The 17980-nt window shown below is 58.7% G+C and overlaps 1 protein-coding gene across 15 annotated transcripts in view; it reads right to left on the bottom strand.

The window, feature by feature from the left end:
- Positions 1-17980, bottom strand: part of CTBP2 (C-terminal binding protein 2) — a 124567-nt gene that overhangs the window by 15822 nt on the left and 90765 nt on the right. For 13 of the 15 annotated variants that reach the window (XM_051833531.2, XM_051833533.2, XM_070057082.1 and 10 more), the window contains one exon: positions 13124-13283. The exons of 1 other annotated variant lie outside the window; for it this stretch is intronic. In XM_051833531.2, coding sequence (XP_051689491.1) covers positions 13124-13181 — 58 coding nt within the window. In that variant the 5' untranslated portion in view covers positions 13182-13283. Of the gene's footprint in view, positions 1-1935; positions 4480-13123; positions 13284-17980 lie in introns of those variants that run through there. One more of the 15 variants, XM_051833536.2, reaches the window with a different exon arrangement.

Genomic DNA, 17980 nt, shown 5'->3' with positions numbered 1-17980 from the left:
AAAACCAGTCAAGAGAAAGTCGGGTGTCGTTGGAGTGAGAAAAGCAAACCTGTCAAAAACCCAAACCCCACTGTAAACCCGCCCGTGCCCAGCCCTGCTCCTGCAGCCTGGGTGCAAAGGGGGGAGTGCGGAAAGCAAAGCGAGCGTTCACCCATCCCGACCTGAGGAGTGTCCACATCGCCACCTCCTGGCTCAGAGGCAAGGTGGCCAGCGCGCTCGTCTCCATTGCTCTGTCTGGGGACTGCCTGGAGACGCGCTCTCTGCTGCCTCCCACAGACCTCCCTGCTGCGGATGCCATGAAACTGCTGCACAAGCTGCGCCCCACCCCCGGCCCCGGGACCGGGCACTTGACAGAGAAGTGGATTTGCTGGCAGACTTCCGGTGAGGACGTCACTGGTGCAGACTTGCAGCCGTGCCAACGAAATAAAAGCCAACGTCCTCGGTGTGCACACAGTGTCGTCCATCACACGCCAGACAACTTATACAAACTTCCCGCACACCCAAATAACAGCGACCGTTTGTGCCGGGAGGCAGTGCAAGACAGAGAAGGGAACAAGGCAATTGCACAGGTCCTCCTTCAGCTAAACCTTTCCGCGACTCCACCGAGGAGATAATCTTTCTGTGATTATGACCAAACCCTCCCGTTGCTTAGCAACACATAATTAAGGAATATGTTTTCAGATCCGCTTTGCAAGCCCGGCCATTATCAGATGAAATTACTGGAGCAACAAATGTCATCACCATGCAAATCATTTGGTTGCAAAGAAAAATGTTTGCCGGTGAGAGGGAAGGCACAGGCCCCCAGAAAAGGGACCCGGCGGCCCCTCGTACACATGCACTGTGAAGAAAAGTCAAGTAAATTATGTGAGCAGCAGTGTTTTTAAAAAAACACAACAGAGTCTAGAGCAAAGAAAAACAAAACCCCAGCTCGGTGCTCATCCCCTTTTGGATGAGCGGCCACATCCAGAAGCGACGCTGGGCGCCAGGCTGGGGGTCCACGCGGCGCCCTATCCCAGGGCACACAAGACCCGCTCCCAGCACCCTAGAGCTGTTTCCTTGCAAACGTCGAGGTCTTGCCATCACCCTGCCACTTCCACCCTGTGATGCCAGGTGTTCAGGAAAGTCACTTTAAATGGATTCGTGTCGCTAAATCACACTTTGGGGAGATGAGGGGGAAGCGAGGAAGCAGACGGATTTACGTCCTCAAACACGACTCTAGTCCTTCCACACCCATTCACAGTACCGAAGCAGACGCGTGCGATCAATCAGGCCCAGCTCGCACACACCACCTCGGATTATCCTCCCTCTCCCCACCTGGAAACACAGCCTTCCCTTAGCAAGCATTCCCACTACGAGGGTAAATCTGTTTTGCAGAAGAGGGAATTCTATGGGGGTTCAACATCTTGCTTTGTTTAGCCCACAAGCAGGGAAGCACTATGGTAGGGAATCCTGGTGTGCCAGCGTGGGAGGCAGACCCCAAGGACATGGGCTCCTGTGCCAGAACGCCCCACCCCCACCTCCCCACTCCTCCTGCCGGAGGCAGCAGCTGAGCTAGGTGCACAGGAGAAAACACTCCTGCCTGTGTAGCGCCGCCCCCAGGGAAGCAGAGCCCAGGCCGCCCCTGGGGAGCTGCGGGTCCCTGCCCCCTGATCCAGCCACACCATGAAATAGCACCACCCAGGGGAAGACACAGCAACGTGGGCTCAGTGCGGGCGTAGCAAGGTGCTGCTACCCCAATCGGCCCGACCCACAGATCTATTCAACCCAAGAGAACCTGCACGCCCGGTTAGCCTGGGAGCTGGCAAGGGACTGATGCCACGCACGCACCAGGTCTCTCCAAAGCTGACCCCTAAGGACCTACCACCCCCTGCCTCAGCCTCCACACCCCACCCTGGTCCTTCTAGGGTCCTGGCCAGGGCAGGGAGGGTGCCGTACTTGGTTCTGGTGTCAGCATGGTAGACACAATGATGGGGGCCCCCGTCCTCCGTGCCACCTTCTGGTATGGCGAGTGAGGCAAGTGCAGGCTCTCGCTGACGGGCGGCAGGGCAGAGGGCTCCGCGGGGACCCCAGGCTTCCGCAGGAGCTGGGGGCTGCCGCGGGGGCTGGGCAGCGGAGAGGCGGCCATGCTGCGCTCCCGCTTCAGGAGCTCCATGGGCACCGTGTACGCCGTGGAGTAGGCGGTTCTGGGGCCTGGGTGAAGGGGGCTGGAGGTGCCGGGGTGAGTCAAGGCCACCCCAGCCTGCGGGGGATACGTGGGGCCCGGGCGTGCCGTCAGCGCAGTGGGAGAGCTGTATCCAGAGTTGGAAGGGAAGTGGGGGGCTTGGACGCCTGCCCCAGGGGCTGAGTAGGTGGCCACGGTCTCCAAGAGGTGCTGGGAAGGCGCACTGGCTGGCCGGCGGGCGGGATCGGCTCCCCGGGGGGACGCCGCGTGCAGAGGACCCGCAGGCTGGGGGTGCGGGGCAGCGTCGCCGGCGAGCAGCTCGCTCCGATGGCTGAAGCTGCTGGACCGTGTCCGGGGCAGGGGGCCTGCCCGGTCCTGTCTCCGCAGCTGCATCTCGGTCCTGCAGCTGCTGGCCAGGCGGCTCAGCACACGGGCCTGGCCCAGGTTGGGGGCGACAGACTTGATGTCCGCGTCCTCCAGGGTGGCCAGGACAGCGGGGCTGTCAAAGCCTTGCTGCAGCAGGGCCGCCAGGGTGGCTTCGGCCACCCCTTCTGCCCGCAGAAAGGCCAAGAACTCGGGGAGCACGCTCCTCTTGCCGCCCGCCCCCTGCGCTGTGGACAGGTCGGCCTCGTAGTTCTCGTAGGCCATCTTGGAGTGGACGCTCTCCCGGGCAGGGCCGTAGCCCCGATGCAGGATCCCTCCAGTCATCCCCGCGCTGCCCTCGGGCACAGCAGCCGAGCCGGGATCCACAACCAGGCAGGTCGGGGCCGTCTGTCGGACGGGATTCGAATCCACAGGTCTCTCGCCAATGTCGTTGTAGAGCTGGTTGGGGAGGTAGGCAGGCGGCTCTGCCCCATACCTGGAGTCGGGCGGTTCCCGTCCATACCTTCCAGGAGATGGGGCCCTGCTCTGTGTCCGCTGCCCCTGTGGGATCATCTTACCGGCAGAATCCCGGTACAGGGGACCGGCGTCCTGCAGGGCAGGTAACTGGCCTTGCACCTGATCCCACGGCATCCGGCCGCCGAGCGCTCCGTAGCTGGGCAGCGGGCGGCTGACTCCCGGGTCTCGATAGTAGGGAGGCTCCTTGGGCCCCCGCACGCCCCTGGATGGGTCGCTGTAGTAGTCCCGCGGCAGCAGGGAGCCAGGCCCAGACATCATCGCCTGTCTGCTGTCGTAGAAGGCGAAGTCGGGAGCGGAGCCCTTCCTGGCGGCGACCGAGTTATAAAAGGCCTCCCGGTACAGGTAGGGTTCGGGCGCAGCGTCTTGCGGTCGGTAGTTTGTCACTTCACCCCAGGACCCCTCTCCCGCGCCATAGGTCAGAGAGCTCCTCCTGGTGGGAGGCCGCAGGGACTCGGCACTGTCCCAAGGGCCCTCGTACCAGCCGGCAGCATCCCAGCTCTGAGAACGACCAATATTGGTGTGCCTGCTGGGAACCGGCATGGGGGAAAACAACGGCCGGGGACGAGGCAGAGGCGGAGGAGGGCTTCCTTTACAAATCTTCAGCCCCGGCCGCACGCCAGCCCTTCTGGGAGGGCAGGGGCAGCCGACCGGGGGTTTTCTGTTTCCAAGTGCGGTCTGAATTATTAATCCTCGGAAACCTGACCAGACAGCACGCCACGCTCGCGGTCACTGCCTCGCTCCCCAACCATGGCCGAGAGAGGTCTGCTCTGGGCGGCCCTCAGCCCGGGGCCCCCTCCCCGGCCCGCGCACTCACATGGACCTCGGTGTGCTGAGCGTGCGGATTAGGAGCTAAATAAAACCCCTAAAGCTTTTGTTCCATGTGACATCGCGTTAGAGTGATGAAGCGGCCGCCTGCTCCCTCCAGGCCTCCCAGCCGGCAACTGGGAATTACTGCACTCCCAGGGCCACTAATCTTGCTGCCTCCCTCCCCCTCTCCAGGGTCCTTTGAGGGGAACAGCACCCCCTCCTGACAGAGCAAAGGAGCCACTGCAGGGTCCTTCTTAATCCACACCCCACCCCCCAACGTTAATCCACTGCACACAGCTCAGGGCGCAGTCACGGGGACAGACTGGGCTCAGGCGATGCTGGCTTCGGGGCTCGGCCAATGGAGGAACCTGGCAATGAGCCGTCTCCGGTTACCAATCCAACGGTTACCCTGCGCTCGTCCAGGTGGATTCTTCACCTGATCGTCTCACCCTGACCGTGGACTTGTCATCCGGAAGCTGGCGTTGTAAGACAGCAACAGGAGGACAGGGAGCAGAGCTGGAAGCTGCCGCCTGATGCCATCATCTCTCTGATGACATCATCTCCCTCCCCAAGCAGAGCCCCTCTCCTCGGCTGTCACCCAGGGCACTTCCTGGAGTGCCTGAGAAATGGAACCCGTGCTTGAGTGGGGACACAGACCCTGAGGGCTCTGCTGTCACCCCCAACGGTCCAGCCGAGGCTTAGCCAGAGCCTCGACTGCGGGGAAAGCCAGTCATTAAGGAGAAGTAGCGAGGTTTCCCGTGAGCAGGGGCCGGTTCCACTCCCAGGCCCCGGAACAGCGCGGTCCCCTGCCCCCGCCTCCCGCCCCCCGCCCCCACCGTCACAAACGCTGCACACTGAACTCCCGGACAGTCTCAAGTGAAATCAACAGTGCTCCCCAAAGGCCCTCGGTGACCGCTGATGGACTGGGGAGGTTCTGGCCCAGACACATCCCGGGGGGGGCCCGAAAGCACAAGGCCCATCATTCTAGACCCTGGGGGGTGGCAGCGACCAAAATCCTGCCAGAGTCCTCCCCACCCCCCAGGAGCCATGGAAAAGAAAAGGGAGGAAAGGGTACAGGCCACAGCAGGCAGCAGCCCTGGGAGGCAGGGGCTGGGGACGGCAGGCCTGGCGCGCACGGGACAGCAGGCACACATCTCACCAACGGCCCCAGGCCGCGTTCACTCAGAAAGGGAGGGAAGCACGGCAAAGCCCCAAACCAGACGCAAACAGCGAGACGCAGCTACAGCAATGGCCCCGGCGCCAGTGGGCGGCCGCGGCGTTCCAGGAGGCTGGTGGTCTGGGCCCCACGCCTGCAGGAATTCTCTTCTTGGCACTGCCAGGAGCGTCCTTCCAGAAAGATGAGGCGCCTCCCTGTTAACCCTTCGAGCCCAGGGGCAGCAGGTGGCTCTGCGAGGAAGCTGTCTCGGCAGGACAAGCTGCAGCGCAAAGAACACGCACGGCGAGCCGCGTCTACGACAGCCCACGGTCCACCACCACCTCCTCGCCAGGACTCCTGCTGCCTCCCCTCCCGCCGCTGGCCCTGCGGGATGCACACCGCAGGAAGGCATGGCCCTTCAGTGGGGACCAGGCCCGGTGCTAGTGTGTCATGCAATGGCCTGTTTAAGCTAACCCACTGTGGTGCATCCTGCGCGGCTTCTAGCCCAGCTGCCTGCTAATGTGCACCCTGGGAGGCAGGCGATGGGTTCCTGCCCCATGTGGGGGTGGGGGGCGCTTGGATAGTTCTGGGCCCCTCCCTGGGGAAACGCACTAGTGGATAAAAGACCTTTGCCTGTCTCTGACCTGCAAATCACAGACCCCGGAAACTAGAGGGGTGGGGACCCTGCAGGAAATGAGGGTGGCAGAGCCCAGCAGAGAACCAGAGCTGCACAACTCGCAAGCCAGTGCTCCTCTCTCCCGCCTGGTCTTCGGCGGGGGGTGGGGGGGGCGCGGAGACGGGACCTTACTTATCCAAGTGATTCTGGCAGCTATGCAAGACCCCTCCCAGCCCCCAGGCCTTAGCTATCAGAAAGTCACTGCTGATACAGTCCTGTGCTCCGGTCAGACCCGGGACCCCCAGCCCTCACCGCTGGATGGCAAATGCCTGCTGCTCCAGGGTTAAGCCGTCCTTTCCCTGCTTCTAATAACGGAGAACGTGACACCCTGGATTGAGCACAAGTCTCACGGGACCCCACTCACGGTACAGACAGGCCCCTTCGGGGAACAGGCGGATGAACCCGGGAGCTGTCTGTGCCGGTTCCTGGGCCGCATGGCCCGGTTCGCAAAGTGAAACAGGAACAGCGGAACATTCACCCAGCTGCTCCAGGACTGGACAGCGATGCCTCCCCTGGGAGCCAGGAGGCCCAGACTCCATTCCCCAAGTTCCAATCCCTGGTGCTTGGAAGTCACCCAAACGCAGGCAGCCTCGGCTCGGCAAGTCTGCAAATATTGTGACAGATGTTCTCCCGCGCGCAGCAGCAACACCTGAACCCGGACTCACACTTGTCCACGCAGCCGGCTGCGTTCTGTCTGACAACACTGCCTGACGGCACTGCCGTTGCTTGGCAAGGGACGGCCACTTTCCTGCAACATCTCCGGCTGGCTACACAAAGCGCCGTGGCCCCGTCCTCCACTTTCTCACCCCGCAGAGACGCGCGCCAGCGACGTGGGGACTCGTGAGCCAGCTTCTGAAAGCGCAGACACACGAGCCCACCACAAGCTGATGTGTGGGACCATCCAGAGGCACCTCAGGGTCCTAAGCGATGTCTCCGCCCTGAGGCCGACTGTTGAATCCCCCGTGCCACGTCAGGTCATGACGCACAGCCACAGGGACCCGTGCTGCAGTCCCAGCACGCAAAGCCACCCCCGGAAAGGGTGGCAAAACAACACTTCTCTGAGAGCCCAATTCTCACTGTGAAAAGCCAAGAACCAAAAGACCAGCAGGTGCCACGGAATCCGAGACCTGAAGGCTGGGCTGACACGAAGGACATCAGGCCCAGCTGCTGTCCCCTGACGGCTGTGGGCCAGACGCTGCCAGGTCAGTGGCAAGGACGGCCCGTGCGCCAGAGGCAGCCAGCCCCCACACAGCCAAGGCCGAGAAGGAAGCTGCCCGGAGCCCTGCCCACAGCCTCTGCCTCCGCGGCCCGCATGTCCCTGGGGACGGCTGAGGTTGGGGGTTACACACGGCAAACGCAGGCCTCTGACGGGCCCACTTCCGACCGCTAACTGAGGGCTCTGGAAACCAGCTCTGTGTTCCTTCCCTCTGTGCCAACCAGGCCCCTTCCCTGGCTACTTCAGCGCGGAAGTGGACGAGGGGATCCCCGTTCCTCAGTGGGAGTGAAGGAGCCCAATCCTGAATCACAGGAGTGCACAGAGGAAACAGCACACCCTGGGCAGCACGGGAACCAGCGACTCCCAGCGCCCCACGCCGCGCTCCTCCCGCCCCCTGGCCTGCAGCACGAGGCTGTGCAGCGTCTACACTGCCCACACTGCACGGAGCCCCACGCCATCCTCAGGGACACGCTGTGCCCTAAGCAGCCCCAGCACCCCCGTGCCTCGTGTTATTTAGCCATTTCTGGTGACAGAGTGTGCTGCTCCCAAGTCCATGTCTCGTCCACACTTCCACAGTTCCTGAGCTGTGAAGACGAGGTCTGACTCCCACACTCAGGGCCCACGTCCATGCGTGACAGGTGCAGGAGCTGGAGTCCCTGGAACGTCACCGCTCGCTGGGAGCAGCTGTCCAGGACCTGCCTCTCAGGAGGTGCTCGGGGAACTCCACCTCCCTGCTCTCCGAGAAAACCCTCCCTGCGGAGTCGCACCTCTGCGTGAGCCCCCACCTGCTTCCACGCCGCTCCCTCTCCACCACACTCCATTGCTGCAGGGCTCTCCGTTCCAGAACTTTTTCCTTCCACCAGCATCCAGCGCCATACCCATCCTCTATGGCTCTCGTCCCTCGTCTGGATAATCTGCCACCCATGCAATGAGATGGACACACGTACCCATGGAGACAGGCCACCGGGCCCCTGCCATGGCCTCCGACGAGAGCCCTGGCCTTCCAGGACAGTCGCCACACGCTTTGCATTTCTCCTGACACACAATGGGCATGGGGAGAACTTTCCCTGGAATGCCACAGGCTGCCCATGCTGTCTGGCTCAACGCAGAGGACTGTGCGTGGCCTGGGGGGCATGGTCGCAAAGGACCCACTGCCTGTCCCCTTGTGGGAGGCCTCCAAGAAGCCAGCTGCTCCACTTCAGGTGCACACCCACCTGTCCGACCAGGGCAGGGGAAACGAGATGGACAGATGGAGGGGGACGGGGAGTGTGGAAACCCCCCGCCCCCAGCAGACTTCACCAGCCCAGGTGGGGTGCCCGGCCAAGTTCACGCCAGACACAGAAGGTGAGCCTGCGTCCCTGGAAGCCAGCGCAGGGCCTCTCTGGAGATGGCCACGGAGAGGAAATGCGTGCCCAAGCTGGAGGAGCTCAGGGTGCCACTGGGTGACTGACGACCTCGGCGGGAGGCTGTCGTCACCGCACACCTTCACACGCGTGTTCTGCAGAAGAAAAGCGCGCAGAGCTGGCAGCAGAGCGGTGCTGGGTTCTGGTTCGCAGTAGCCCGGACGTGCACTGATCAGGATGGGCCGTGCCAGGACACGTCAGAGCCCGGGACGGCTCCCTGCAGCTACCCAGGAGCAGCCCTCTCCGGGGCACGTAGCTGGTGGCACCATCCTCTCTGGGGGGCTCACTTGGCCTAGAGACTCTGTCCCTGCTCAGGTGCCTGCACCAAGAGCATAGCAGGCTGGGAAGACGAGCTGGTGGTGGCCAGGACAGGGCTCTGGCAAGCAGCGGGCGACGGAGCAACGCACAGAGCTGGGACGAGGGCCCAAAGCAGCAGCCACAGAACCAAGCCAGGACGAGGCCGCGCTGCCCAGGCCCGGGGGGGGTGGGGGTGGGAGGTCCCGACCTTGACACGCCCGAAGCCTGCAGAGGGAGGCTCCTGTCTGCATGTGACGAACCACAAACCGGCAACCCTGGTTCCAGTCACAGAACTCGTGAGCCTGATGGGGCGCGGGCAGCTGTGGGACCCCAAATCCCAGAGGACGGGGCAGGGATGGAGAGGGTGGACACCAGGACTTCTCCAAATCAGCTTAAAACTGTGGCCACTTAACACGGGGAATTCTCTCTTCCTGGAAAATCGGTTTCTGTCCGACCATGTTCCTGAGCCTGAGGGTCCTTCACGGGGGTTTACCATTGTTTCAGCCCATTCATCTGCACTGTGCAGTTTTAAGCCATGTTTAGTTGACTATTGTATATTTACATAGCTAATGTAATTACAGCTAATCACCTAATTACTAGAAATGTGGATAATTGCCTGATCCCAACATATAATTATAATGTATAGCAACATCATGAATCCCATTTTATAATTCACTTTTTGGGGCTTTTTAAAGATATTTGCTAGAAACGATTGCTGAGTACGTTCACAGCACAGGCGCCAACGCTGTTCACACAGAGAGCGCCAAGTGCTCGATAAGACAAAACAGGTACCAGAAACAAACAAAAACACACGAGGAAAAACAGCAGCGAGGTGTCAGATATTCCCACGAGGAAAGAAAGGACGACACTCGGGTCCGTGGTACGGACACCCCGCCCCGTCCACCAGGGGGCGGCTCAGCTGGCCCTGGACAACTCTGCCAGTTGGGCCACTGAGGAAGGTTCTCGAGAGAATGTCCCGCGGAAGCTCACCCCATCAGACCAGAAAAACTCAACGCAAGAGAAGTCCAGGGGGGCAGGTTTTCCTCCACTCACTGTGACCACCGGGGCAGAGAAAGCCCACGCCGGCTCCTCCCCCTTTCCCCTGTGCTCACGAGCAGGGCCCAGAGGCGAGGGGGTTTGGTCTGGCACTCATTTCGGAATGGAAAAGCCCTCTATCCCAGGTCCACAACCCCGAGACGTTCCAGCAAACTACTCAGAGAGCTCCGGTGCGCACATGCAGCCGTCAGCCAGGCCACGTGGCAGGTGCATGACCGTTGCACAACTCCATGGTGCAGGGAAGCACTTTCGCCGGCCTCGCCCACGGTGGGGAGTGAGCGGAAGCGCTGTCTCTGGCCGCAAGTATCTGGGGCAAGCCATCTAGCTCTGCTGTGATGCAATAAGGTCTTCCAACCGGCTGGTGTAATTCACAAACGCAACGCATCAATTATGTCAGCAAACTGAACAGACAGGAAAGCCAAGACCTAAATTATACATCAAAAAGACAAGACGGCAGCCGCCTGTGACCTGCCTCCTGTATCAAAGGCTGCTCCGTAATAATTCTAACTCAACGGCACTCTAGGATTATTTGATAGCAGGCATCAAGAGGAAGCAGAGAACAAATTATAAATATCAAAACAGAAAGGTTGCTTTAAAAAAATTAGAATCTGGCTTTTAAGTCAGCATGAAAGACATTCGTTATTCCAGTGGATTTGGAAGGCGTCCCAGAGACCCCGGCTGCACCCCAGGCTCAGAGCAGAGACGTTCCCACGGGCATGCAGCTCCCTGGCAGACAGGAAGGCCCATGCTCGGGGGCCACTGCTCGAGGGGACGGGCTAGCAGGGGGCAGGGCCGGCCCAAGAAGGGTTGGCCAGCCTCCGAAGGTAGGGAGAAGTCACCCAGGGGTGAAGCCTGGATTTCGCCAAAATGGAACCCTGGGGAAGCTCGCCCATGCCGGCACAGCCCTGCATGAGGCGGTGACGGCAGCAGGAGGGGCGGGTTAGGAGTTAGCGGTGCCACAGACCAAGTGCCAACGGACAGAGTTCCCCTAAGCCTGGGAGAAGCTGGTATTCAGAGCAGGCCGGCTTCCCACCTCCAATCACTCAAAACCAAACCACAGCAACCCCTAAGGGACGCCGGACGTCCAGGGGGGCAGGAGGAATGTGCACGGGGCACTGTTCAAGTAGTTCAGGTTGAAGAACCGGAACTCCAAAGCTGGGAGTGTGCGTATGTACACACGTGTTAGGTGTGCAAGAACTACAGGCAGAACAAACAGTCCACGGTGTGGAATTGAGTCAAACGCTGGGGGAGAACAGCCAACTTCTGGGGTTCCAGGGCACAAACTGCCAACCACCCCGTGCCTCACCGGCAGCACCTGTGAAATGGGTATGCCTGCTCTAGTCTATAAAGGCATTTATCAGCTTGCACACGGGAAGATGACCAACGAAACACCTCGGGCAGCTGGGATTCAGATGAACGGGATCACAGATCAGACCTACACCCAAGCCACTGGTTTGTTCTTTGTTCAAAGCAGGTATCAAGAAATTAAAGGGGCCGGCGCTGTGGCGCAGTGGGTTAATGCCCTGCAGGGCCTGAAGCGCCAGCATCCCATATGGGCGCTGGTTCGAGACCCGGCTGCTCCACTTCTGATCCAGCTCTCTGCTGTGGCCTGGGAAAGCACTAGAAGATGGTCCAAGTCCTTGGGCTCCTGCACCCGTGTGGAAGACCGGGAAGAAGCTTCTGGCTGCTGGCTTCGGATCAGCACAACTCTGGCTGTTGTGGCCAACTGGGGAGTGAACCATCAGATGGAAGACATCTTTCCCTCTCTCTGTGCAACTCTTTCAAATAAATAAATAAATCTTAAAAAGCAATTAAAATGTGACCGACTGCTGCTGGGACTGCATGCACAGGTAAAGGTGATGCTGAAATTCCCGCAAATCCCAGCGGCAGGACCGGGGCTGGTGTGGACTGACACCGTAACAACGCGCGGCCAGCCCCTGGCTCCTGGAGCAGGAGGTGGGTGGGTCACCCTGACTGGCGCCCCTGCCTCTCGGGGAGGGCAGGACTCAGGAACTCAGCAAGACACCTTCCCCAGGCAGGGCCAAGCGCTCGGATGCAGACTCTGCATGAACCAGGCAGCCCCGCTCCTCAACAACCTCAGGGATGATCAAGGTCAGACAGTGATGATCAAGGTCGGACAGCCAGGTGAGGACTGCAGAGACTATTCTAGGCTCTGCAGACTAAAGAAAAGGGCAACCGCGTGACCGGTGGCAAGTTCCCGCACGCGCAGGCAAACGACTAAACAGCTAAGAACAGACGCGTGGGGGTATGGCTGTGTGGCCTGCATTACACCAGAGCGCAATGCAGCCAAACTCCCGTGTGTGTGTGTGTGTGTGTGTGTGTATTATGTTTCTGTAGGAAAACCTCCTAGAAGGAGACACATGCTGCTGCACCTACAACACTTTCCAGATGGTTCTGGGAAAAGCCACCCATCCTCCCGCACCCCTACATACAAGCACACACACGTGCTTCCATAGCTCCACGCAAAGCAAACGCTACCCCCGGGGAAACGCCGTGGAAGGCATGATTACCACTCACTGCACCACTCTATCGGCCTTTCTGGGGGTGCTGGACGTGGTGAACACGTGAAACACCCAAGTCCTCACATCGCAGCAGGACCCCAGTGACGTGGGCCACAGCCAGTGCTACTACGTCCTGGGGCACGGCGGGAAGGCTCTGATACCCGGCTCCGTGCGGACCAGCAAGTCCTTGCGGCCAGCTCCAGGGGTTGCTGTGTGCTCCTGCCCACGAGCTGGGCACGGACAGGGCAGTGAGAAGGGGGCAGCTGGGCCCACACCCTGTGGGGAAGTACCCGTCACTGTACTGAGCCAAGGCTTAGCCCGGGCTACACCCTGAGATGAGGCTAGCCCAGCTGCACGGATACCCAGCCCTGGGCCCCTGGCTCTGGCTTTCTTACCGTTTGCTAAGTAGGAGAGGTCTGTACTTAATCAACATTTCAGAGTTTCGTCCCTGGGTTTCCATTAGATTTTAATTATGTTTATTTTTCCTTTCATGAATAAAACACTTCCAGACATTCGCAAAGATACCAGGGACCTGAACACATCATGAGGGGCAATGCGGGGCTCTTTAGGACTATCTGGGAATCCGCTGTTGTAAATATCTTAATTCAAAACAGACAGTGCGGAAACTCCAGGACGTTAACAAAAGATGGTCCTAATATGTACGCAAAACAGCCGTAGGTTTGGGGGAGAAGTGGAACCCGGGTCGGCCACCGCTCCCCAGAAGCCAGGCCCTGCCCACACAGGATGCTGCACAGAGGGGGCCTGGTGGAAGAAGATGCTAGAACAGGAAGAGGGACCCTGGACCGGAGGGGAGGAGGGGCCGGGCCAGGCAGCAGGGGTGTGGTGTATTCCGGAAGTGAGCAGACTTTGAGGGTTAGAGTGAGGAAGCACAGGTCTTGGTGTGGCACGCTGCACACGCCGGCTCTTACCTTCACAAATCCTGTCCAGCCGCTGTCGCTTCACTTTGTGCTTATCCACAAGGGCCATTCTTTAGGGAACTTTGCAACTCTCTGATTCAAAAGGCAAAGCGGTCCTCTAAGAACTTAGGGGAACTCGCAGGAGTCTGCGTGCATGACGCCACTACGCACCCTGAAACAAGGAGAAAAGAATCCTTACTCTCTGCACACCGTCGGCACGCAAGACAACACGGCATTAGGACTTCACTGTCGCTGGCTACGGGGGTGGACAGGGGTGGACAGGGGCTGCCCCGCGTCCACCCAGCTCCCGCTTTCTGCCGGGGGGCAGGGGTAAGGGCACAGGGAGATGACGGGTGCTGATTTCCAAAAGCAGCAGACGGCTGCAGAGGGTCTCTCGCAGAGCCAGACACCACTGTGCTCCCGGGCAACCACTGTAATAGCGAGCGCCCCAACACCAGAGACCAAGCGACAGACAGCTGGACCCACAGGGCGCTGAGTCCCAGGCACGATGGCCCCGGCAGGCCAACAGACACCCACCATGACTGCCCGAGATGCCTCAGGTCAAGGCCAAAGCCCCAGCACAGCACAGCACGAGCCCTCCCCTGCTGCTTGCCCAGGGCTCCCTTCCAGGCGGGGACCCAGGTGGGCAAGGGCACAGTCCCAGGCCGGAAGAGGTTCTAGCAAGGACGAGTCGCACTCGAGCCTACCCAGACTTCCTCATCACCACCGTCAAGGCAGAAGACGGAGGGTCTTGCCCTTGAGACTGGGTATGGGGGACTCTCCAGAGGGAAACCCAACGTGACAGAGGACGGGGGCGAGGGTTCCCACACCTGCTCCTGCGGGCAGTCAGCGCTGAGTGGTGCTGCAGGTCTGACCTGTCTGCTCTCAGCCAACGCACAGTCAGGGCTCCAATCATCCACTGGCACCCCATCCGAGTGCGCTCGTCTGCTAAAATGTGGACAACCCCTTGCAGTCGGCCCTGTGCTGCATGCAGCAGGTGGAGCTCTGCTCCCTACATCCTGTATCCCCAAATGGGAGCGCTGGTTCGAGTCCCGGCAACTCCACTTCCCATGCAGCTCCCTGCTGACGAACCAGGGAAAGCAGCAGATGACCGTCCAAGAACATGGGAGACCCAGACGGGAGCTCTGGGTTCCTGGCTGTGGCCTGGCCGCTGGGGCCATTTAGAGGCATGAATCAATCAATGGACAATCTCTCTCTCTCTCTCTCTAATAAATACAACTCTAAAAAAACTACACAGTACTTTGAATCCCACCTTATGAGCTCTTCAGAGAATGCAACCTAACTGGTGTGATTCTGAAAGCAGGACACACACTCGCAAAGTTGTCCTCAGCTACTCGGCAGACGGAAGGGGACAGGAGCCCGAGAGAGCACAGGGTTAAAGCGAGGGTTATGATGCACGCTCATCAATTATGCAAAACGCTGGGAGTTACTTCATCAAAGGTCAGGCTGCAGGTCTGAGGATTTAAAGGTAGGCGACTTCCTGGTAGTTAATGGCTAATTTCCCAGCAACAGGACTGAAAAGGCATCCTAAAGATTTATGATGATAATTATATAATTAAAAAAAAAAAGCTAGGAAAAAGAACAGTTTCCCATCACATAAATACTTAATGCAGCATCCCAGCGAAATTCAGTTCTTTCCAACATGAGGAGTCCCCTATGAGCCCCTCCCTGTAAACCATACTGGCCCAGCCAGAGGTGGGGGCTGCCCTCAGAGGGTGGGGTGACCCCGCCGGTGGGTCCCACGCTTCTCAGGAACCCCAGCTTCAGGATGGCTGGCGACCAGGTGAGAGGCCTCCTGCCCCGGCAAAGGTGGACACAGTGTCACAGACAGAGGCTGCCCTAGCCTGAGCCAGGCCCGGCCGCCCCTCCCGCGACCCAGAGCTCGGGCGCGAGATGAAACATGACAGCATGGCGGACCCACTCCCCGCCCCCAACCCCCAAGTGAGGCATAATCATTCTTTTTGCTTTCCTTTGAATTTTAATTTGTATAATTAGATGGCTTCCTGAAAAATTGATAAGCAGAATCTCCATCACGCAATCAAAGGAAAGATCAGGCATCGGCTTACATAAATATATGCCTTCCATTAAAGAAAAGTGGCTTACGGTGCGCGTGCAGCTTTCACGGGGGTGGGGGTGGAGAACACCCTGTCCGGATCCTCTGTGGGGCCCTCCCTGCAGAACCCCAGCTGAGGCACCTGCCCCACAGCTCAGACCGGCCACTCTGGCACCAAATCCAGACTCCAGGCTGCCAGTCTGGGCCCGGGCTGGACATCAGGGCAGTGGCCACCCCTCCCCCAGTACTGTATGAAATCTGACATTTTCGTCCTCGCCTTCCCTAGGAGCCACGCTATTTACAAGGAGTTAATTAACACAGCCATCTTCCCAACGACGGCGGCAGAGCTGTGCTCAGAGCCTCTGGCTGGAGTCGGCGCTGAAAATGCCAGCACCTCGCCAAGCACACCGGCTTGGGCTCCCTCACACCACCACAGCCCTCTGGGGCGGGCCACGAGAATCAGTCTCCGCCTTTGTTTCACACCAACCTCCACCCAGAAATCATCAACTTCGTAGCCACATCCGCCATCACGACAAGCTACAGGCAAGACCCAGCCAGGCTGGCATCCCACATGGGCACCAGTTCAAGCCCCTGTTGTCCCCAGTGCTTGGGCCCCTGCACCCACATGGGAGACCAGATGGAGCCCCTGCCTCCTGGCTTCCACACGGCCAGTGCTTGCCTTTGTGGCCAACGAGGGTGTGAACCAGTGGATGGGAGATCTGTCTCTCCCACCCTCTCTGTAACACTGAATTTCAAATACTGCTTTCTCCCCCAGAAAATCAGAGGTAATCCCCACCAGGCTCAGAACGGTTCACCTAAAGTTTTATTTGCCTGAAGTGAGAGTTGTGAAATGCATGCCACGAAAAAATATCACACGCAGCTTTCAAATTTTTTGGTGCTGATACAAACATCTTTTAAGTATTTAACAGTCTCTCTCTGTGTCTCTCTCTCTCTCTCTCTCTCTCTCTCTCTCTCTCTCACACACACACACACACACACACACACGCGGGGCTGGGCTGGGCTAGGCTGAAGTCAGGAGCCAGGAACTCGGCTTGGTCCCTGTGTGGGTGGCAGGGACCCAAGGACTTGAGTCATCTCCACTTGCTGCCTTCCAGGGTGCAAGTTAGCAGGAAGCTGGAAACTGATGTGGAGCCAACGTTCAAACCCAAGAACTCCAATGTGGGACACGGGCATCCTGAGCCGTGGCGTAATTCACTGTGCCACAATGCCTGCTCCCAAATTTATCTTTCAATTCCACTTTCCATGAAAGTTCTCTCGTGCACGGCGTCCAGTGCCACCCAGGACTGCAAGCCTCCCTCCCTGGGGCTCCTGGAACGTGTCCACGGCAGTGAGGGGTACTACCACATTTTGGAAGAGATAACTCATCATTCGTACCATTTATGACAGTGTTTCCCCCAGTCAACAACTACTACGGCACACCCAAACACAGGCCAGAGATTCCGGCGCTAACACAGAACAGTAAAACACGTGCGCTCAACAACTCAGGTCAAAGCTTTCACTCTGATTTTATTCTTTACTTCTGACTCCCCTTGAAGAACTGGGGTGGGGTGGGGTCTGACCAGACCAAAACACGGAAAACGAGGACCCTGTGCACTGCGTAGAACTGGTCACATCAAAGAAACATCCAGCCAGCGCAAACCGCACTCAGAACTCTGAGAGAATTCACCCCAGAGCAAGGCGGGAGCTGCTAGGGCTGCTCCCTGTCCCACCAACTGCGGATCCTGCTTGTGTAGGGTCCCCAGCAAGACTCAAGAATTCTAGGCACTTGCACTTGGTCAAAGCCACAACCGAGAACCGAGGGCTTGAGCAGGACCTCCAGCCGGTCCTAATCGGCCATTTTATTTGTGGCGCGACAGAAATGCAATGCGGGTGGTTCCATGTGCCGGCCACTCCTGTGTGCAGGCTTTTCACACTGCACAAGCGGCTGTCTCCTAAACATGCCTTAAAGATAATAAGCACTCGTAGGTAGTAAGGCAAAAAAGGGATAAAGACTAGCAAATTTTCACTCAAAATGTAAATACAACGGCTTCTCTAACGGCGGAGGGACCCTGAGTACACGGGACGTCTCCTGCTCCAACCCTCTCTTCCCTGCTCGGACCCGGAAAACTTGGAGGATTCCAGCTGAACTGGGAAAGGGGTCGGCACCCCCAAGGACAGAACACACCCACCCCCGCGCAGATGGCTCTGCATTAGTCACACATTCACTGCTAGAAATCGTTCTAGAATGTTTACATCGGTGCAACAAGTTACTCCAAAGAGAAGTGCAAGTAAACACCACACACAGGAACAATCTAGAACGTCAGACGTTCACACACACTGCATGTGTGTAAGAGTGTAGCTACCAGGGCCGGCGCTGTGGCACAGTGGATAAAACCACGCATGCAGTGCTGGCATCATATGGGCGCCAGGTCAAATCCTGGCTGCTCCACTTCCCATCCAGCTCTCTGCTATGGCCCGCGAAAGCAGAAGCTCCTGGCTCCTGGCTTCGGATCAGTGCAGCTCCAGCCGTTGCGGCCATCTGGGGAATGAGCAAGCAGATGGAAGACCTCTCTCTCTCTCTCTCTCTCTCTGCCTCTGCCTCTGCATTTAACTCTTTCAAATAAATAAAAAAAGTGTGGCTACCACCAGCCACACTTACTCTGGAAGGTTCCTATGCTACATTTACTAAATTACTAATTATAACTCTATAACATGCAATATACCACAACATAACGATCCCTCATGTCAGATTTTAGGGGTGGGAAGATGTTTCACACAATACATACGAATCACAC

This window comes from Oryctolagus cuniculus, chromosome 15 (genome assembly GCF_964237555.1).
Source record: "Oryctolagus cuniculus chromosome 15, mOryCun1.1, whole genome shotgun sequence".
Classification (NCBI taxonomy): domain Eukaryota; kingdom Metazoa; phylum Chordata; class Mammalia; order Lagomorpha; family Leporidae; genus Oryctolagus; species Oryctolagus cuniculus.
Note: the sequence above shows the minus strand (reverse complement) of the source record. Positions and strands in the feature narration are given on the sequence as shown.